Source organism: Callorhinus ursinus, unplaced genomic scaffold, assembly GCF_003265705.2.
Source record: "Callorhinus ursinus isolate GAN/ISIS: 27379988/994484 unplaced genomic scaffold, GSC_fseal_2.0 scaffold37, whole genome shotgun sequence".
Lineage (NCBI taxonomy): Eukaryota > Metazoa > Chordata > Mammalia > Carnivora > Otariidae > Callorhinus > Callorhinus ursinus.
The window spans coordinates 961,777-982,906 of record NW_027397099.1 but is presented as its reverse complement, the minus strand read 5'-3'; the positions used below and the strand labels follow the sequence as shown (position 1 = coordinate 982,906).

At 59.0% G+C, this 21,130-nt stretch overlaps 1 protein-coding gene across 6 annotated transcripts; it reads left to right on the top strand.

Moving 5' to 3' along the window:
• The first annotated feature begins 64 nt into the window (after window positions 1-64).
• On the top strand, window positions 65-21,060 carry MTSS2 (MTSS I-BAR domain containing 2). Of its 6 annotated transcripts, none has more exons than XM_025888844.2 (14): window positions 65-172; window positions 4,792-4,853; window positions 4,943-5,016; window positions 5,822-5,906; window positions 6,000-6,091; window positions 6,184-6,258; window positions 7,567-7,724; window positions 8,165-8,272; window positions 9,121-9,218; window positions 10,773-10,893; window positions 17,063-17,137; window positions 17,472-17,648; window positions 17,796-17,961; window positions 18,038-21,060. In XM_025888844.2, the coding sequence occupies exons 1-14, from the start codon at window positions 104-106 to the stop codon at window positions 18,796-18,798; spliced, it is 2,121 nt and encodes a 706-aa protein (XP_025744629.1). In that variant the 5' UTR covers window positions 65-103; the 3' UTR covers window positions 18,799-21,060. The 6 variants fall into 6 exon arrangements, with proteins under 6 accessions (XP_025744629.1, XP_025744627.1, XP_073736133.1 ...); XM_025888842.2 differs by having other exon boundaries at window positions 10,677-10,893; XM_073880032.1 differs by lacking the exon at window positions 17,063-17,137 and having other exon boundaries at window positions 10,677-10,893.
• The last annotated feature ends 70 nt before the right edge of the window (window positions 21,061-21,130 follow it).

Here is a 21,130-nt window from a genome sequence, read left to right as displayed (position 1 = left end):
TCGGAGCGAGCGCCCGCCGCGCCCGGCTCCCTCGGCTGCCGGCGTCCCGCGCCCCTGCCCGCGCCCGCCGCCGCCGCCGCCGCCGCCGCCGCCCGGCCCGAGCATGGAGACGGCGGAGAAGGAGTGCGGCGCCCTGGGCGGGCTCTTCCAGGCCATCGTCAACGACATGAAGGTAACGGGGTGCGGCGGGGCCGGCTGCCCGGCGGGAGCGCGGGTGCGGGTGCGGGTCCTCTCTGGGGACGAGTGGCGGCGGGCATTGGGGCCCCGCTGTGTGCGCGCGCCGCGCTGTGTGTGTGTGTCCTTGTCCGAACGCGTCCGGCCTGCGTCTGCTGTGTTGCCTGGGTCTCGGGGTGCCCGTCTTGGGGGGTGTGGGTGTTCGTATGTCGGGGTGTCCGTGCGGCGCCCGGGGTCGCTAGGTCGTAGCGCCCCCGTGGGGTCCCGACCGGAGCCTGCTTACACGCGGGCTCCCTGCGCCCCCGACCCCCAAATCATGAATGGGGTTTGGCTCCGGTGTCGGCTCCACGGCCCTAAATTTGATGGGTCCTGGGTCTCGCCGGCCTCCGCCCCCTACCACCACCGTGCACCCTGCGCCCCCCAACTAGCACCCCCCCACCCCCCACGGCCCTGGAGCCCAGACAATGCTGTCACGGCCAAAGCAGGGGAAAATAATAAAGCGGAGAGGCATTAACTCCTTCCCCGCCGGCCTCGGCCTCTGTGCCCGACCCTGCGAGGCCTCGACCCTGTGACTGCTGCACACCCCCACCCCTGCCCAGGTCCCCTGAAACAGGCCCTAGGAAGCTGCAGGACTCCAAGGCCTCTAGGCTGACTGTCCCTCTGTCCTCACCTTGGAGGAAGGAAGGGAGAGGGTTGGGGTTTCTGGAGCAGCCCCAAGGGAGAACCTACTACCACCCTAGGCCTTCAGCACCAACCCCCAGCCCCCTCCCCACCTTGATTGGCCAAGGCCAGACAGGAGCAAGCCACCAACTCTTGGCCCACCACTGACTCACTCGTTGGGGAAACTGAGGCCTGGGAATGGTCAAGGTCATTAAGGAGATTGACCAACTCTGTCCCTGACCTCACCCCTCTCTGTTCATCTGGGGAGCAAGGGAGAGCCTCTCCCTAGAGAGGCCAGGGTTTGGCAGGGCCAGCCCAGGCTGACTAGGCAGAGAGGAGTTCCAGCTCCAGTGACAGGATGGGGGCCGGGAACAACGCTCCTACCTTTCTCCTCTGAGGCAGGATTGCGGGGCAGGGGAAAGAACTGGGCTCTCCCCATGAACTCCGGAGAGCCCCCACCCTATCGCACACTCCCAAGTATACAACAGAATTCCACGGTGACATCACAGGCCCAGGAGGAAACACCACACACCAGTGCTGCTGGCCCCACAGTGCCCAGGCAGGCCCTTCCGGAGGCTCCCGGTGCTGCCAGGGGAACAGCCCTAGGGGCAGCTGCCGGATCCCTGCCCCTGCAAAAGGCCTGAGGCCATCCCCACCTAGGACTGCAGGGTGAGCAGCATATAGATGCGCCCCCCCCCCCATAGGGTGCTCCCCTGAGATTTCCATCCCTTGCAACTCTCCCTCTGGGCCCCTCTGGCAGCCCTCAGGAGTCCTGGCCTCTCTCTGCCCTCAGCCGGCCCTCCTGTCCTGTGGACATCACAGCCCTGGCACTGGGATCCTTCCCTGGGACCAGGCAGTCCAGACCACCCGCCCCCAGCTACTCTCAGTGCTGGCAGAGAATGGGACTTTGCGCCCCCCTCCTCCCACTGGCAGCCTCTCTGCTCAGAGGAGAGGGACAGCACTGTCCTTCCCTCCGCAGGCATATGTGCAAGGAACTCTGAGATCAGAAGGAAAAGGGAGATATTCAGGCCGCATTTTCTGACATGTGGAGGTTTCACCTGGGGCGATGCTAAGTACCTAGGACATATACATGTGTTCAGGCCAGGGACAGAGCAGGGGACTGGGCCACCTGGATTTGGGGAGCAGCTTCTGGCTGTTTCCCTTGGTGATCTGAGCCACAGAAGCAGCGGGGCTTCCATAGAGGAAGGGGCTGAACTGGGGAGACTGAGCCTGCCCCATGAGGCCTCTCCCCAGCACGTCCACAAGCCTCACAACACCTCCGGGGGCCCAGCTGCACCTGGAGGCTGGAGGGTCGGGAGGAGGGCGCTCAGGAGCTTTCCCTGCCTCTGTGCCTCACTTAGCTCAGATGCCCACTGGGTGGGTGCGAAGCCACCCACTGAAGCTCAGGGGCAGAGGCTTGCCCAGGATGGCAGGACAGAGCAAAGCGCCTACAGTGGAGTGAAGGGGGCCTCCCCTCAGCCCTGGCCCATCCAGGAAATGGGCCCATAAACTTTGCCTATCCTCCCAAGAGTGGGGAGTGTGGCCCAGACAGGCCCTGCTGGGTGGGAGGGGCTCTCAGCAGAGAGGCAGGGATCCTGAGTCCCCCCGTTTTTTAGCCAGCATTAACTGAGCGCTTACTGTGTACTGGGCACGGTGCTAAGTGCTCCCCTTGCAGTGCCTCCTCAAGTCTCCCCACGGACCCAGTGACGTAAGTGCAGTTCCCAGCCCCATTCGACAGATGAGGAAGCTGAGGCCCAGAGTGGAGCCCCGGTCCGGGGTCACCCAGAAAGCCCTCTCTCTGGGATCACAGCCAGGACTACAACCCCCCGCCAGAGACAGAGTCTCTGAGGGCCAGGAGTCCCGAGCGCCTCTAGTGACAAGCACTGGGGACAGAGTGGGTGTTTCTCCCATCCCTGCAGTTCCTACCCCTCCTCCCCTTGCTGCCCGATGATCCTCTGTCTCTACCCTGGAGGCAGGTGTAGTGACCAATCATGGGATCAGATCTTGCCCCTGCCGTCTGGAGGCCTTGAGCAAGTCAGTTAATCTCTCTGAGCCTCAGTTTCCTGACCTGTAGAATGGGGGTGATAGTCGTATTTATTTCACGGGGCTGTGCTAAGGACCCGACGACGTGCTCATGCAGCGCAACGGGCTTCCCACGGTGCCTGGCTGCCGCGGGAGCTTGGCCATCAGCGGTCACTGCCACCCAGTCTTAAGAGCCTGACAGCCAGGGCTTAGCCAGGGTGAGGGCATGGGCCCAGGTGAACCCTGAAGACCCTCCCCTGGGACACTGGCCGCTCCGCCCCCCCCCCCCACACACACACCTCTTCATCTCCGGGTTCTGTGAATTACCTACCGGTGAGGGTGGAGCCCTGGCCCTTAGAGACCAAGGTGCTCAGGTCCCCCCTGCTGAGGAGGAACTGGGCCAGGCCTCCCCCCATGCCGTGTCTTGTCCCCTCCCCACTGGGAAAGCTGAGGGGGTGAAGGTCTGGAATGGAGTGAGCCTGGCTGGCTGGAGGCCGGGGAGGTGGGCCTCAGCCTAAGGCCTTTCGTGGGGTAGGAACTGATCTGTCCCCAGCTTCTCCTAATTCCTTGTGTTCTGAGACTGCCCAGAGGCTGCAGAGGGGCTGAGAAGGTATCCTGGGGGTCAGGACACCTGCCCCTGGGCCCCTGCCTCCTCAGCAGTGGCTCTTCTCCCTGGAGGTCTTAGCAAGGCTTCAGGGCTGGGATGTGGAGGTGATGTGAGCATGCCATCTTTCAGAAGACTCTTGGGGGTGCCAAGGTGAAGGTCAGCTCCTTGGGATTGCCAGGGACAACCTACCGGGCTCCTTTAGCCTGAACTGTGTGCACATGGAGACAGCCCACCCACAGCCTCCCCCATCCCGCTCCAGCCTGTGTGGACTTCTCAAATATTTGCTTTCCCTGGGCACTGGCTGGGCTGGGAGGGGAGGGAGTTTCTAAGGCTGTCAGAAGCTGTCCTGTCTCCTTTCCACCACTGCAGACTGTCCTCAGCTGGAGAGGCCATCTCGAACCTGCCCCTGGGTTCCAGTCTGGGAGAGCTTCCTTCTGAAGCCATTAGGGCTGGGGTCTCTGCCTTCCTTGTTTGCCTAGCACTGAGCACCCCAGCCTACATGGAAGGGTGGTTTAGAAGCCCTTCCGGGCTGGGGCTTTGCTGGCCTTGGGCTCCCCTTCAAGCATCCAGGCCTCCACAGGGCTCTCAGGCCAGGGCTGAGGTTTCTCCAGGACCCAGCCGCCATGGGAGGGCGCATTAGCCAGAAAAGCCCCTTGATCAGACTGGACAGCTTGGTCGCCAGGAGCTAAGCCTCCCCACTGGGAAACCCCCTCCCAACTCAGAGCTTTGGGCCAGGCTGGGATAAAGGCCACACTGTGTCCCCAGGAGGGGAGGGGAACTGGGGGTGGAGAAAGGTGGCTCTGTTGGCCGCACAAGGCCCCATTCAGCCTCAGGCCTGGCTGTCCCAGGCAGGCTGGCTGGGCCCTGCAGCAGTCACAGCCTCCCCGGGCCTGGGAGCCACTGCTGCTGGCCTGGGATGGATGGGTGTCCGGGCTGGTCACAGCTTCCGGGGCCCAGGGTGGGGGCCCCCAGAGGCCTGAATTTGAGACCTGGCCTGCCTGAGCCCTGCCATTTACTGTTTCCATCCCCCCTGAGGGAGGATGTGGGCCAAAACGGTGGCCACCGTAGACAGTTGTCCAGACTTCCTCACTGTCAGGGAGGGAGGGATGAGCAAAGGCACCTGTTCCCAGGGCCAGGCCTTCTTCAATCCCCATGGCTCTGTCCTTGGTCCTCTGTCGTCCCAGAAGGCCCAGGAGCCTCCCTCTCCATGGGGGCAGGGCCACTCCCTCAGAAACTGCCCAGAATCTGGACGGAGGCATGTGGGGAGCCCAGCCCAGGTGGAGCCTTCCAGCCTCCAGGATCTCATTACCTCTCCGTCTCCTCGGCAGAGCTCCTACCCCATCTGGGAGGACTTCAACTCCAAGGCCACGAAACTGCATTCCCAGCTGAGGTGAGGCTGCTGAGGGCCCTAGCTGGGGAGGGGACGGGCAGAGGAGAGGACACCTCACCCACAGACCGTCCCACTGTCCATCTCCCCAGGACCACTGTGCTGGCTGCTGTGGCCTTCTTGGATGCCTTCCAGAAAGTGGCAGACATGGCCACCAACACCCGAGGTGGGGAGGGGGCGTGGCTGGAGGTTGGGTATGCCCCAGGTGGGGCTCGGAGGCTGGAAAGGCTGAGCGGAGTGTGAGCCAGGGAGAGGACACTGGGCCCAGAGTTGGGACCCTGAATTCTGTTCCCTAATGGAATCGGCTGGTGGTCGAGAGAGTGAGCCTCTTATCGCTAGTGGCATGCAAGCCGGAGTGGGTGAATGGTGACAGGGATGTTACGGCGGGGGTTCCGTTCTTGCTGTGGGCGGCCAGCTAGCTCCATCCCTCAGCCACAGTTGTCCAGCCTTATCTGCAGTGCGTCCGACCGCGGCTGCTTCTCACCCCCTCTCCTCCGCCCGTCTGAGCGCACGCAGGGGCAGGCAAGCCCCTATTGGCCTTGGCGTCTCCTCTGCCTTCTAGTTCAAATAGCAAGGACTGGGGCCCCTGAGAACAAGGTAGCGGGCGCTTGTTCGCACTCACGCCTGCCTCGGAGCACCTGGAGGGGCTTACTGTCAGGGCTGGAGGGGATTTGGGCCGGCCCTTTGGACGGTCTCTCGAGCCGGCCTGACCACCAGAACGCCCGCAGGTGCAGCGGGCGGGCACGGCCGGGATGCGCAGGCCCTTAGTCCGGCACAGAGCAGACTCGCCGCAAATACTGAGAACAGATCAAATCCCCGCCCCCGCCCCGCACAGATCGCGGGATCGCGCAATGCTGGGGGCGGGGCGCGGGCTGCGAGCGGCGGCCTTCGCGGGCCGGCGCGCCCCCTCGTGGCCGAGGCTGGGACTGTCCGTCGGGGCCCCTTCCCACGCTGCGCGCTTGCCTCGCCAGGGGCCACACGGGACATTGGTTCGGCGCTCACGCGCATGTGCATGCGCCACCGCAGCATCGAGACCAAGCTGCGGCAGTTCACCAAGTGAGTGGGGGCCGCGGGCGTTAGGCGGGCGGCGGGTGCGGGTGACCCAGGGAGACCCCGCTGGTGGCCCTGACCCTCCCGCCCCGCCCGCAGCGCGCTGCTGGAGAGCCTCATCAACCCGCTGCAGGAGCGCATCGAGGACTGGAAGAAGTCGGCCAACCAGCTGGACAAGGACCACGCAAAAGGTAGGCCCTGGGCTCGGGCCGGGGCTTCCTGTCCCCATTGTGCAGAGCCCCCCCCCCCCCATCATAGCACTCCTCTCTCACCCCGTGCACAGAGTACAAACGAGCCCGGCATGAGATCAAGAAAAAGTCTTCAGACACGCTGAAGCTGCAGAAGAAAGCACGCAAAGGTAGAGCCCACAGTGGCCCGTGGAAGCGTAGCCCCACGGGGCCCCACTCCGTATGCCCCACACCCTAGGGAGCGCCCCAGGGCGTCATCCGGGCTGGAGGGGCCCTATCCTGGACACAGGACCCTCCAACCTGCCGGGCGGGACAGAGGGAGCCTCCCTGCACCCGACACCGGGCCCAGACCCTCCCCTCTCAGGGAGGCAGCAGGAGGCCCAACAGGCCCAGGCACCCACACCCCTGCCCCAGGAGAGGCTCTTTCCATCCGGCTGTCTTTCACACATTCTTTCTTTCTCTGTCTCTCCTCCTCTCCTCCCCCCACATCCTGTAGAGCTACTTGGTAAGTCAAGTGTCCGTCCTCCAGCTGCTCCTCCCGTCCTCGGCCCACCTGTCTGTCTCCCCCAGCTCAGGGCCATTGGAAGGAGCCTCTCCAGGCCAAGGAGGAGCGAGGAAGGCGGTCGGCCCAGCGAGGGAGGGGCCCGGGGCACAGTCCCCTGGGGCCCTGGGGGCCCCTGGCCAGGGATGAGTCCCAGGCCACTGCTGGGTCAGCCGGCCAGGCCGAGAGGGGTTGGAGCGGGCAGGGTGGGGGGCACAGGCCCTGGCTGTCCCGCTCCCACCGGGCCTGCCCGGTCCCCTGCCGCCTTCTCAGGCCCCGGCTCACCGTCTCCACATCATTCCCTCGCCTCTCTCTTGTCTCTCTCTCGCTGCTTCTTCGTGTCGCTGTTGCTGTCCTTGCGCATCACTCCCTGAGCTGAGTGGGAGCCCACACTGAGACTGCCCCCTTCCCTTCCCCCCGGGGCCCAGCCCCTAGCTCTCCTGACCCCCACACCCTCAGTGGCCTGGCCTACAGCTGAGCCCCCAGGCTCTACTTTGTCGGGCTCCCACCCTCTCCCTGTGCCCTGTGAGGTGAGTGGGTGCTGGCCCACGGGCAGTGAGGGTACCCCGGGGGTGGAAGTCTCAGCCGTGGAGGCCTCTGCTAGACTCGCCTGAGCACACCTGCTCCCAGGGTGGCTCCCGGTGGGCTCTGCGCACTCCAGGTCTGGGGGGGGCTTTGCAGCTTTGGTGTCTCGTGTGTGTGTGTGTGTGTGTGTGTGTGTGTGTGTGTGTGTGTGTCTGTCTGTCTGTCCGTCCTCTCTGCCTGCTCTGGGACCGGCCCTGGCACAAGCCTCAGAGTCCTGGCTGCCCTCCCTTGTCCCCGGGCCCCCATGGCAGTGCCCAGCCCCACAGCAGGGACAGCACCACGGGGCCTGAGCCATGCACACGGCGAGCCGGGCCGGCGTCCCCAGCGCGGCCTCTCCTCCCAACCCCTCCAGGGAAAGGAGACCTGCAGCCTCAGCTGGACAGCGCCCTGCAGGACGTCAACGACATGTACCTGCTGCTGGAGGAGACAGAGAAGCAGGCAGTGCGCCGGGCCCTGATCGAGGAGCGCGGGCGCTTCTGCACCTTCATCACGTTCCTGCAGCCCGTGGTGGTGGGTCCCTTGGAGTCAGAGAGGTGTTCTCAGCATCCCCCGCCATTGGGCTAGTTGAAGGGTCTCCATGAATTTGGGGAAATCCCAAGAATCAGGATTTGGGAGCCACCGGTGGGAGTTTTTCGGGGTGACTCAGAGGCCCCAGCAGGTTGGCCAGGGCCCAGGGTTGACCCCTCGACCTCCGAGAAAGGCTGCTTCTCAGTGATTCCTGGCTGGGTGCCTTCAGAGCTGCATGCTCACAGCCCGAAGACAGGTCTCATAGCTCATGGTGCACTGATTTGGTCTGGACAGATGGTCACGCCAGCCCCAGGGTGTCCAGTTCCAGCCTCGGTCAGACCCGAGCAGTGTTGGGGGAGAGGGGAGGAGCAGGGGAGGCCCGTTCCTCCGGGGGGGGGGGGGACAGGGGCAGGGCCAGCGGGTCTGACCCACTGCTTCCCCAGAACGGCGAGCTGACCATGCTGGGAGAGATCACCCACCTGCAGGGCATCATCGACGACCTGGTGGTGCTGACGGCAGAACCCCACAAGCTGCCCCCCGCCAGTGAGCAGGTGCGGCCGTCCTGGGGCTAGGGGGGCAGGGGCAGGGCTAGCCTGCCGTTGGTTGGGGGACAGTAGAGGGAAAAACAGGACAGAGGACCAGACAGGTCCCAACACGCACCGTGGGACACCCAGGAGCACCTGCCCGGGGCAGGGGTGGTGTGCCCAGGACCTAGTGGGGGCCTCAGTCTGAGAGCAGATGTGGGGAGGCCCCGTGTCTGCCCCCAGGCTCCCCCTGAACAAGCCAGACCTGGTGACGCCTGCCTGTCGTCCACGCCCAGAACCTGTCCCCTCCCCTAGACCCAGGCACACAGACACCTGCCCACACTTGCCACCCGCTCAGCGCACCACTGTGCTCCCACCGCATGAGGGTCGGTCCCACGTGACAGGCCCATGGCGTTGCTCTGGCCCGGCGCCCGCTCTGTGCCCGGCACTCTGCCCAGCATTTTCCACGGCCATCCCGTTGAATTCCCCCTGCCCCATGGCCCCTGCAAGACAGGAGTCATCATGGGCTGCTCTTCACGGGAGAAAATAGGCGAGGTTCCAGGAACTTGCCCAAAGGGCACAGCAGAGCCAGGATTTGAACCCCATGGTGTCCCCCATGGTCACTCTCAGCTCCTCTGCCAGTGACAGTGACAGTCCCCAGGGAGCCCTGGTTCTCCCATGCCCCCTCCCTCCCCTGGCAGCCCTGCTTTCAGACTCCCCTGGAGGGTCTCCTGCTGGGACTTGGCTCTCAATAGGGAAGAGAGTGGGGGGGGGGCTCTGTCCCTACCAGTCCTCTCTGGGGGCCCCCAGACAACACTAAGGCTCTCTGCAGAGGAAGGCTGCCCTCGGTGATCCCCATCTCTGTCCCTGCGCAGGTGATCAAAGACCTGAAGGGCTCAGACTATAGCTGGTCCTACCAGACGCCCCCGTCTTCACCCAGCGGCTCCGGCTCACGGAAGTCCAGCATGTGCAGGTCAGTGCAGGGTTGACGGGGGGCAGGGAGGGGCAGAGGCCCCCAGGGAGGGGATGGGTGAGCTCCCAGCAAAGCTGCATTGAGATCGGCTTCCAGGCCCCAGAATTCACCCAAGTGCGTCACAGAGGAATTGGCATGCAAGCATAGAGGACGAATGTACCCCCATCTCGAGGCCACTGCCTGCGCAGGCGTGGGGTAGCGGCGGGAGGGGGGGGGGGCTGCAGCTTCGTCTGTGGAGCAGTCACTGTGTGCGCCAGGGACCGTGCTACATGCTTTATGCGTTTTCTTCGCTGAATCCTAACACCACCGTATCAGGTATGGTGGTGTCTCCATTTCACAGAAGGGGAGACTGAGGCACAGGGTCCCGGCATTTCACGACTGGCCTCTGCCCAGCCCAGCAGAGTCGATGCGGGTGGAGGGGCAGTAAGAATCTAAGATCGGGGGTGGGCACAGACGCTTCTGGGAAGGTGTGCGGAGGCCCCAAGGTAAGGGACACCCCAGCCTGGCTGGTTGCTGAGGGCTGGTTCCCGGCCCCCGACGCTCCTTCCTTCACGGTGCAGGCTCAGGATCAGGGACGCCTCCAGGGCTGGCACTAAGACAGCGTTTGGAGGAGACATTTAAGATTCAAGGTTCCTCAGGGGGGAGGGCAGTGAGCACAGATGAGTTACTGGTGGGGGAGGCCCCTCTGTTCCAGGCTCCCCTTCCCCAGAGCCACCTCTGGCCGGGCACCTGGGCACGGGAGGTAAGCCGCACATGGCCATCAGCAGCTCCTGTCAGGGGAGGAGGGCCTGGGTCTGTTGACCCCAGGTAGGGGTCCAGGGAGGGTTGATGGCCAGGGACACCCATGACCCGGGGTGGGGGCTGAGTAGCTTCAGGATCACATTCAGAAAGAAGGCAGCCTTCATTGCCCAAGAGTGAAATGGTTGCACAGAGGATGTGAGCTGCGGAGGGCTGGACACACTCAAGGGGACGGGAGGGATGAGGGGCAGTGGCGGGTCCAGGACCCACACAGACCATCACCGCACCCTAGATACTCAGGGTTTGACGGCAAAGATCTGACTTTGAGGAGGCAGTCCAGAGATAGACTCGTGTTGGGTTCTAGCCCGAATGGGACAAGGTTTGATGCTTAGTGACTCAGTTTCCCCATCACCAACCTAAGGTCTACTGTTCTTAATGGCAAAGTAGGAAGCAAAGTGCCTGCTTGGCCCTGGGCATGCCCTGGAACACGGCTCTTGGGTGCTGTCCCCTGCTCGGGCCCTCCTCCTTCCGACCCCCCACCCCCACCCCCTGTCCCAGAACCCACCTCTTCTGTGGAACCCAGGTTTCAGGACTTGTAGTCTGACTTTGTCTTTTCCTTCCTTTGCCCCTCACCTCTCTCCTCCACCCTTGTCTGTCACCCCTCCGCACGCACCCTGTGTCTCCCTGTCTGGCTGCTGCCCGCCCCCCCCACTCCCCCAGTGCCCCCAGCAGCAGTAGCAGTGCCAAGGGTGGCGGAGCCCCGTGGCCTGGGGGTGCCCACACATACTCACCCGGTTCCACCTGTCGCTACCGCAGCCTGGCACAGCCAGCCGCCGCCCGCCTCTCCAGTGTCTCCTCCCACGACTCTGGCTTCGTCTCCCAGGACGCCACCTACTCCAAGCCCCCCTCACCCATGCCTTCCGACATCACCAGCCAGGTGAGGAGGTGTCTGCAGGGCCTGCAGCTCTTGGGCCTGGCCTGGAGGTCCCCAGGACCACCTCACTGGGGACCAACCTGGCTAAGGAGAGGTGGACAAGGGTTAGAGCAGCGGGCATCCGCCACAGCGGTGTCAGCAGGGGGCTCTTGTGGCCCCACTTCCTCACCATTTCCTGATTCCTTACCGACTGCCTTCTTCCAGCCATGGGAGCCCCGAGGGGGCTGCTGCACAGCTCTGATCCCTTGTGACCCTCCCCCTGCATAGGCTTACTGTGATGGGGTGGCTGACCCTAGAAGGCATCCCCAGGAGCCCCAGGACATCCTCCTGCTTCTACACAGTTGGGCCAGCTCACTTGGAACCCAGAGACTGGCCCACGAATCTCCTCAAGATGCAGGCTCAGATCCTGCAGCCTCAGTGAGATGGGCAAACAGAGGGACCACAGTAGAAGACAGAAGGAGGTCAGGCCACCTGCCCAGGGGGCTATCCTGGGGGTGTCAGGAGTGACTGCATTTGGATCCAGTCAGCTATTCCTCCCCATCTGGGCTAATGCCTCCATTTGGGCTCAGTATTTTATGGTCTGGTTTTTTTGCTCAAGGATGTCCCCGCTACACTTGCAGTCTCTCTCCCTGTGCTGGCTCATTCCCGTCAGTACACAAACACGCTCCAGCTTCCTGCATTTTAAAAGCCCTCCCTTCCCCCACCATGTTATCCTCCAACCACTTAGTATCCTTCACAACAGAACTTCTCAAAAGAGTTGTCTACACTGACCATCTCTATCCTCGTTCCCGTTCATTTCTGTGTGCTTCACCTATGTATAACTGAAAAATTTAAGATTTGTTATTTTCTCCCATATGGTTCTATGCATGTTTGCTGTATGTGAGACTCTTCTATTAAGTGCGTACAAGTTTCAAATGTCAACTCTTCGTAGTGAATTGAATCTTCTAACATGATGTGGTTGATCCTCTGCTCCTTACAGTGCTTCCTTTCCTAAAGCCTCTCTTGTTTGACATTGTTATGGTTATCTCAGCTGCGTTTGGCCCAAGATTTATATCATCACCTCCCATCTCTTGGCTTTTAAATTCACTCTATCTTTGCGTTTAAGATGAGTCTCTTATAAATAGCAGATGCCTAGGTTTTCTTTTATATAATAGTTTGACGATATCTTTTAATCAGTATTTTTTTTAAAAGATTTTATTTATTTGACAGACCGACAGACAGCGAGAGAGGGAACACGAGCAGGGGGAGTGGGAGAGGGAGAAGCAGGCTTCCCGCCGAGCAGGGAGCCCGATGCGGGGCTTGATCCCAGGACCCCGGGATCGTGACCCGAGCCGAGGGCACAGACGCTTAACGACTGAGCCACCCAGGTGCCCCTTTTTCAGTATTTTTGGTCCACTTATATTTATTGTGATTACTGACATATTTGGACTCCTGGGTTGTTTTTTTTTTTTTCTGTTTATTCATTCTGCTTTTTCTGTGCTGCTTTTGTCTCTTCCTTTGCCATTTGTTTGTTTTTCTTTTTCCCATTTTTACCCCCCCCAACTAGATTCTAAGTTTTACTCTATTTCTTTTCTTTTACAGGGTACTGTGAAATTTTACCATACATCCGTACCATTCACCTCCTAATAACTCAAGGATCTTAATAAATATTTTAACTTAGTCACCCACTTCCTCCCAACTTACAAGCTATTATATGTTATTCTCTACTTTTTTTTTTATAACATGGTATTTTTCTTGTTACTTTCGTTACCCTTTTGTACATACAGTATTTGTCTAGATTTCTCCATATGCTTCCACATTCCTTTGTTGATCATTTTTTCTTGTACCTCAAGTCTTCCTTTCTGAAGTATAGCATGTCCTTTAGAAGTTCTTTTAGACTAGGTCTGTAGCAGTAAATTCTTCGTTTTTGTTTATCTGTAAACATGCTTCATTTGGTGTCTTTCTTGAAAGTTTTGCCGGGGACACAATTCTGAGGTGACAGTTGTTTGCACACTTGGAAGGTATTTTTCCACTGTGTTTTGGCTCCCGTCGTCGGTTAAGAGGTCTTCCGTCAGGGTGCCTGGGGGGCCCAGTCGTTAAGCGTCTGCCTTCGGCTCAGGTCATGATCCCAGTGTCCTGGGATCGAGCCCCGCATCGGGCTCCCTGCTCGGCGGGAAGCCTGCTTCTCCCTCTCCCACTCCCCCTGCCTGTGTTCCCTCTCTCGTTGTGTCTCTCTCTCTCTCTGTCAAATCAATAAATAAAATCTTAAAAAAAAAAAAAAAAGTCCTCAGATCATGAGCTTACTTTGCTCCCTGGTCACTTTTAAGATCTTTTCTCTTCAGTTTGTGTCTAGTTGCAGATTTGTTTTTATTTAGCCTCCCTTGATATGTTTGTATTCCTTTATCTTTGTATTCATGTCTTTCATACGTTCTGGAAATTTTCAGCCATTATTTCTGTATTCCTGCTTTTGTTTTGCTATCGCTCCTTCTGAGATTACAATTCATTGTCTTGCCAGACCTTCTCATTTATCCTTCTGTGTATCCTTCTTTTAACTCTCAGATTTTCCTTCTCCTCGCTTCTCTGTATGATGTTCTGGATCATTTACTCAGGTCTGTCTTCCAGTTTCCTTTTTCTCTACGTTACAGCAATTTAACCTCTCCTTTGAGGCTTTTTTCTAACTTGGTATTTTGAAATAATTTCAGACTTGTAGAAAAGTTGCAAAAAGAGTACAGGGGTCTCACCTACTCCTCCCAAGCCTCCCCTAACATTAACCCCTTATGTAGCTACAATACTGTTAACTAACCTACGGTCTTTTCTCAAACGCTGCCAGTTTTCTCTGGTCTAGGAGTGCAGGACCCTGTTGTATCTCTTGCGGCTTCTCCAATATGTAGTCATCCGTCAGTCCTTCTTTCATGACTTTGATACTTTTGATACCAGTCAGGTATTTTGTAAAACATCTCTCAGTTTGGATGTGTCTGGTGTCTTCCCAGAGTTAAACCAAGGTCACACATTTCTGGCAAGAATACCGTACCAGTGGTGGATTGCTGTTCCTCATCCTCACCAACCCTTGGGATTTTCCATCTTTTTCATTGTGGCCATTCTGGGGGGCTGCATCTGGTGTGCCCTGTACTTTTAATTTTACTTCCCCGACGAGGAACGAGGGGGGGAAGTTTCATGCTTCAGAAGGGCACTTGGCTGTCCTCTTTTATGAAGGACCTGTTCACATTTTTGCCCATTTTTCTACTAGGTGTTTTGTGTTTTTTTTTCTTATTGATTCCTAGAACTTCTTATATATTACGGATACAACTCCTTCATCTGAGATCTTCTCTGATTCTGTGGATTCCCTTTTTACTCTCTTAATGGAGTCTTTTAATGACCTAAAATTCTTAATTTTAACGGATATCCAGTTTGTCCAATTTATTCATTTTTTTAAATTGTGCTTTTTGTGTCCTGAGATAAGCCTTTTTCTTTGGCCTTTTTCTTTTTTTTTTTTTTTTAAGATTTTATTTATTTATTTGAGAGAGAGAGAGAATGAGAGATACAGAGCACAAGAAGGAAGAGGGTCAGAGGGAGAAGCAGACTCCCCGCTGAGCGGGGAGCCTGATGCGGGACTCGATCCCGGGACTCCAGGATCATGACCTGAGCCGAAGGCAGTCGCTTAACCAACTGAGCCACCCAGGCACCCTGACCTTTTTCATTTAGATCTGCAGCTCATCAGGAATTGATTGTGTGTGTGTGTGCATGTGTGGGTGGGTGTGTGCGCACATATGATATGAGGTAGGGGTCATTTTTCCATACAGATATCTAATTGGCAGTTTATTGAAAAGGCTGTCTTATCTGTAAACATGCTTCATTTGGTGTCTTTCTTGAAAGTTCCCCCCCGCTGCACTATAGTGTTGCCTTTGTCATAAATCAGGTATTATCTGTATACCTGTAACTGTTTTCAGAGTTTGTATTCTATCTGCTGGTTCATTTGTGTTCTCATACCAAGACCGTGCCACCTTAATTATTGTGACTTTATACAAAACTTTGATAACGTGGTAACAGAAGTCTTCCAATTTTGTTATTCTTCAATATCCCCTTGTCTATTTCTGGCCCTTTGCAGTTCCTTGTATTCCTTAACGTTAGCTTGTCAGTTTCCATCAAAAAAACAGTAACAGCAACTCCCGGGGTTTTGACTGGGGATTGCTCATGTCTCTCCATTCCTTTTGGCTTTTCCTTCTCTCAGTGATGTTTTATAGTTTGCGTGTAAAGATCTTGCACATCCATCGTTGGATTTTTTTTCCTGGGTATTTAATGTTTATTGATGCTATTTTATTTATTTATTTTAAAGATTTTATTTATTTGAGAGAGCGAGCGCAAAGAGAGCAAGCAGGGAGAGGAGCAGAGGTAGAGGGACAAGCAGACTCCAGGCTGAGCGTGGAGCCTGACGTGGGGCTGGACCCCATGACCCTGAGAGCATGACCTGAGCCAAAATCAAGAGTCAGTTGTTCAATCAACTGAGCCAACCAGGCGCCCCTGTTGATGCTATTTTAAATTATATTGCCTTTTTAGGGAGCTTTGTGTTTGTTGGCTGCTGAAATTTAAAAATTTGATTTTTGCCTTTGGTATATTGATTTTACATGCCATCATTTTATTAAAGTCACTTATCAGTTCTGATAACTATAGACTCTTCTGAGTATTCTGCATATACAGCAGTCATGTCTGTTATGAGTAAGGACTGCTTTTTTCTACCTTTCCTATCTTTTTGCTTTTTGCTACATTTTTTTTGCCTTACTGCCCTCCTAGGACTCCCAGTACTGAGCGGAAATGGTGATCATGGGCATTCTTATCTTTTTCCCACCCTCTGAGGGAAATATATTGATATTTGTGTAGATACTTTTTATTATCCGATTAAGGAAGTTTTTTCTGTCCCTAGTTTAAGTGTTTGTTCATGAATAGACATTGAATTTTTCCACTGAGTGTTCCAAATGCTTTTTCCATTGGTTTTTGTTTGCTTTAACAATTATATTGGTAAAAATCTAAATTTGTTTCTTGTATCATCTGAATCCTCACCTGTGGTGCTTTGTTTCCTTTTATTTTGGTGATCTTGGTTCATCATAAACTGTAAAAAAAAAAAAAATCTGGGGGTCCAAATTAAGGAGAATATGGAGAATTTGACAGGGCAGTCGTGGTACTAAAACGGACCCTTTGCAGGTACCCTGGCTTAATTCGGACCATCACAGGGCGAGCCCCCCACCTTGGCCCTTGCGCAGTCTCCCAACCACTGTACTGCACTCAGCGTGTGCCTCAGGGAGCACTCATGGTCCTGTGTCTGCCCTGGCTGCCTTTGCCTTAATTCTTGTCTTCTTTTGAGTTGGGGGCTTCCCAGGCCACCCACTCCCCACAACTGCCCAGAGCAGGTGTCTCCCCTGCACGCTTGGTCTGCTCAAAAGTGGACCTCTGCCCCCACCATTCTGTGACCTAGTTCTCAAGGTCTCCAGGGATGCCTCCGTGTCGTCGTCTGATGGACCCCTGGCAGCCTCAGCTCCTCCACAGGGCAGGTCCTTCTGAGTTCTGTGACATCGTCTGCTTATGGTTTTCTTCCCACTTCTCTGGCAGCTCCTTGTTCCTCTCCTTTGCTGGACCCTCCTCTTCTTGCCAGCCACTGAGCGTGGGCGTGCCTGGGGTTCTTGAATCTTCTAACTGCCCTCACTGCCGAGGTGACCTTACTCTGTCTCACGGCCATGGCTTGGTGGCTCCACCCTTGTCTTCTCTCTAAACTCCAGACCTGTAAATGCGTTTGCCTACATCACATCTGTGCGTAGATACCTAACAGGCAGCTGAGCTCTGCACGTGCAGGATGGAACTCTGGCCTCCCGCAGGCCGGCCCTTCTCAGATGACAGGGACACCGTCAACCCCGCTGCCTTCCCTCGTGTCTCTTTCCCTGGCCCACCATATCCGGGCCATCGGCAGCGAGTCCGGTTGTTAATTCTCACAACCTCTGGCTCTTGGGCTGGGCCGCAGGGTCAGTCGGTGCCCGCAGTGTGCGCTCAGGGTGCTGAGATCTGCCGCAGACGCTCGCAGGGGTGGCGGGGTGGGGCACCGAGCCGGAACGCCCCGCTGCATGCCGGCGCTGTGACCAGGTCTGTTCTCTCCTCTCCTCCTGGCCTCCCTGCCCCATCCGCCCGCCTGTTCGCCTCTGCATGGCAGAAGTCCTCCAGCTCTGCGTCCTCAGAGGCCTCGGAAACCTGCCAGTCCGTTAGCGAGTGCAGCTCCCCCACCTCGGTCAGTGCTCCCCACCTGCAGGGGGACGCAGGGAGGGTCCAGGGTCAACCAGAGGGGGGTGCACACAGTGCCTGCTCCCCACAGGAAAAGCCGTCTGGGCACACCTGCAGCCACTCCCAACACACATCTTTCCCTCCTGGGACATGGCCATCCTACCCCTGGGCCTGGAGGGACTGAGGAATCATGGCACCCTCCACGCTCTGCCCTTGGCCATGATATGAGCCTGAGGCCCCCTTCTGGGCCTGAAAACCCTGAACCTCAACTATAGTGAGGGGATCCTTCACCGAGGACGGCAGGGCCAAGGGCCCCCTGACCCATCTGCCACACCCTGCAGGACTGGGCCAAGGCGGGCCCCCATGAACAGCCCTCGGGCACCAGCCTACAGCGGAGGAAGGACAGAGCGGAGCACCCCCGAGACACGGAGCCAGGCCTGGCCAGTGGGGGCACCCTGGGCCCCAGCGGAGAGGAGGCGCCACGACCCCGCATGTCCCCTGCCACCATCGCAGCGAAGGTAGGCGCCGGCTCCTCTGGCAGCCCAGCCAGGACCCCATCTTCGCTGCCAGGCCAGGTTCCCCTGGCGGGAGACACCTACAGTCCAGGGGCGGGGGGAGTGGGGGACAGGGAGCCAGGCTTCAGCCTGCAGTCTTACCACCCCCAGCACGGTGAGGAGGTGTCCCCCGCGGCCAGTGACCTGGCCATGGTGTTGACCCGCGGCCTGAGCCTGGAGCACCAGAAGAGCAGCCGGGACTCGCTGCAGTACTCCAGCGGCTACAGCACGCAGACCACCACGCCCTCCTGCTCTGAGGACACCATCCCCTCCCAAGGTAGGCCCTGGGGCTGGGGCTGGGTCACCGGGCCTTCACAGCCCCGGCCCTGGCCCACTGCATCCCGTGCCCCCAGGCTCCGACTACGACTGCTACTCGGTGAACGGGGACGCGGACGGCGAGGGCCCAGCCGAGTTCGACAAGTCCTCCACCATCCCCCGCAACAGCAACATCGCCCAGAACTACCGCCGCCTGATCCAGACCAAGCGCCCGGCCTCCACCGCGGGGCTGCCCAGCGCCTCGGGTGCGCCCCCCGGCGTGGCCACCATCCGCCGCACGCCGTCCACCAAGCCTGCCGTGCGCCGCGCGCTCTCCAGCGCCGGCCCCATCCCCATCCGGCCGCCCATCGTGCCCGTGAAGACGCCCACGGTGCCCGACTCCCCCGGCTACGCGGGGCCCACGCGAGCGGGCAGTGAGGAGTGCGTCTTCTACAGCGACGAGGCCGCCTCGCCCCTGGCCCCAGACCTGGCCAAGGCCTCCCCGAAGAGGCTGAGCCTGCCCAACACGGCCTGGGCCAGCCCGGCCCCCGAGGCGGCCGGCTACGCAGGGCTGGCGGCGGACGACGAAGACCAGCAGCGGCAGCTGGCCGCCAACCGGCACAGCCTGGTGGAGAAGCTTGGGGAGCTGGTGGCGGGGGCCCATGCCCTGGGCGAGGGCCAGTTCCCTTTCCCGTCCGGCCTGGCCGCCGCCGCTGCCGCCCCCACCGAAGAGACGCCCAGCCCGCCCCCTGCCGCCTCTGGCGAGCCCCCGGCCGAAGACATGCTGGTGGCCATCCGCCGCGGGGTGCGGCTCCGCAGGACCGTCACCAATGACAGGTCGGCGCCCCGCATCTTGTGATGGCGCCACCCTCCCGCCCTGTGGCCCCCGCGAGAGGCAGGTGGCCTGGCAGGTGACCCGCAGCCGCTCAGAGCCAAGGCACAGCGAGGAGACAGCAGAGCCAGGCAAGCTTTCGGATTTTTGTTTAAGTCACGTGGGATGGAAAGACACTCATCTTGGATTTCAGCATTTAAACGGGAAGTGACTTCTTTAACAAAGCTCACAGCTCTGAGCCTGCAGGTCTTGAACTGGGTTTGGAGCCTGTTTTGTATGTTTCTTGCCTGTTCTGCTGCTCCTCTTCCTCTTCCACAGGACCTGCCTCCCCCCCCCCCCCCCCCCGCCCCCAACCCCCGTCTCTGGGAGCCTGCTCTGGGCCCGCAGTGCCCTAGCTCAGGCGACCTGGCCCCGCTTCTCCCTGGTCGGTGGTGCCTGGGGCTTCCCCTCAATGCCGGTCCCTTCTCCTTTCTTCTCTCTCCTCTCCGCTCTCCCAGGTTCCTCTCAATCAGGGAGGCAGGCTGGGCTGTTGAGGGGCCAGGTGCCCAGTCGGCTAAGATGTCAGATTTGACTGAAAAGCTACACAGAATGGCACTGGAGGCGGGGAGGCTGAAGTTGAGGTTGAGGTTGGGAGGCCCAGGCTACTGTGGAGGAAAGAGGCCCACAGGCCCAGGGCCCCAAGTTGAGTGCTGGGGATCTGTTTGGAGGCGGCTGTGGAGCCCAAGGGGCTTCAGGTCCTAGCTTCCCCTCACTGGGGAGGCGTGGCTGGGGCAAGGGGCAGGGCAGCAGGGAAGGAATCCGGAGGCCCGAGGGGCATCTGGCCAGCCCTCCACGAGCTGCTTTCAGATGTGTGGTCCTCACCTGGGCACGTTGAGAATTTAACTCTGGTGGCACTTTGGTCCAAAGGTGGTTTCAGCCGCCTCTGGGGATAGGGGCTGGGGCTGTAGAGGGTGTGGGGGGTTATTTTATGAATATAATAATAGAGCTGACTGGACAAGGACCGTGTGTGGGGGCAGGGTGGACAGTACAGGGTGTCCGAGAGTGCCTGAGGGACAGGGGTCCTCACAGTGGCCCGGCGGGCCCAGGGCAGGAGGAGGAGGGCCACATGGGCTTCCCCAAAGCCAAAATAAGGTCGGAGAGGGCCGGGGGCCGGGGGGCAGCACGTCTCCTTGGATGGGGCTGGGGTGCGGTCCAGGGAGCTTGGCTTTGACTCTCTGTTGCCAGAGGAGATGCCATCCTGGTGCAGTCCCCTCGGAGTCCAGTCCTGTGCTGGCGGTGGGTGCGGGGTGGGGGTGCCCGCCAACTCGAGGCAGGTAGAAGCAGGTGCGTCTAGGGCTAGTGGAGGGCTTCTTGTTGTCCTGCGGGCCAGCAGAGAGGGTGGCCGGGCTCGGAGGGCAGAGGGACCACAGGGTGTGCCGGGGGGGGGGGGGGGGGGGGGGGGGGGGGCTCCCGGAGTCAGGAGAGCAGGTTTTTCCTGGTCTGGATGGGATGGGGTTGGGTCTGAGTCTCAGCGCCAGGCTGGAGCTCCTGGTAGTTCTGCAGGGAACCGGGATCCAAGCAAGGTGACCAGGCAGGTCTGGGGAACCAAGGCGGCCCCCGGGTGGAGAGAGCACCCCCCCCACCCCGGCTCCCAAGGGCAGACGGAGAATGGTATCTGTAAGTTGCTAGGTCTGAGAACAGCCTTGCTGAACGCTCCAGCCAACCAGAGAGCCCAGATTAGGGTGCCTGGAGAGAGGGCCTGAAAAGGCCGGGAGAGCACATGGCCCACTGGGGAAGGCCCGCGGTGGAGTTTACACTGCCCCTTCCCTGCAGGGCTGTGCTGGCGTTGACCCGGTGGGCGGAGGGAGTAAGATGCAGGATGTGTGATGTTAGCAGGGTAAGGAGTGGTGCGGGGGGCGGGGGGGGTGGCTTGGGAGGCCCGAGGAGGGGGTGGGCATGGCAGAGCCACCCCCCCTCCAGGCTCAAGCCGCCTCCCCTCCAAGCCACCCCAGGGCTGTACATAACTCCCCCATCCCCCTGACCACCTATCTCCCATTTAGTGACCACCTCTTAGGCCCACCCCCTTGGGATCCGAGCCAGCCATCCCGCATCACACACTTTGGGGGACTTCTTCGTGTTTTTTTTTTTTTTCATTTGTACAGAGAAATATTCTTTTCAAAAGCGTCTTTTGACTGAAGTAACTTTTCTGGTGCTGTTGTTAACTTGTTCCTTTTTTTAATTTATTTCCCCACCCGGGTCTCCCCTCCTGGTTCCTACTCACCCTTTCTTCCCTCCACCCCTCCCCCCCCCATCCCATCTGACCCATTTTGTTTCTTTTCTTTCTGTCCGTTTTTGGATAAAATCTCCTCTCCTCCCTGCC

What these genes read in the sequence shown, in the direction of transcription:
- MTSS2 (XM_073880029.1), top strand. Translation starts at nt 4,504, where the DNA reads ATGTGGGCCAAAACGGTGGCCACCGTAGACAGTTGTCCAGACTTCCTC. An exon ending in GCAGAAGAAAGCACGCAAAG is followed by an intron (nt 6,259 to 7,566) that starts GTAGAGCCCACA and finishes CAACCCCTCCAG; the next exon opens with GGAAAGGAGACCTGCAGCCT. An exon ending in CGTTCCTGCAGCCCGTGGTG is followed by an intron (nt 7,725 to 8,164) that starts GTGGGTCCCTTG and finishes CTGCTTCCCCAG; the next exon opens with AACGGCGAGCTGACCATGCT.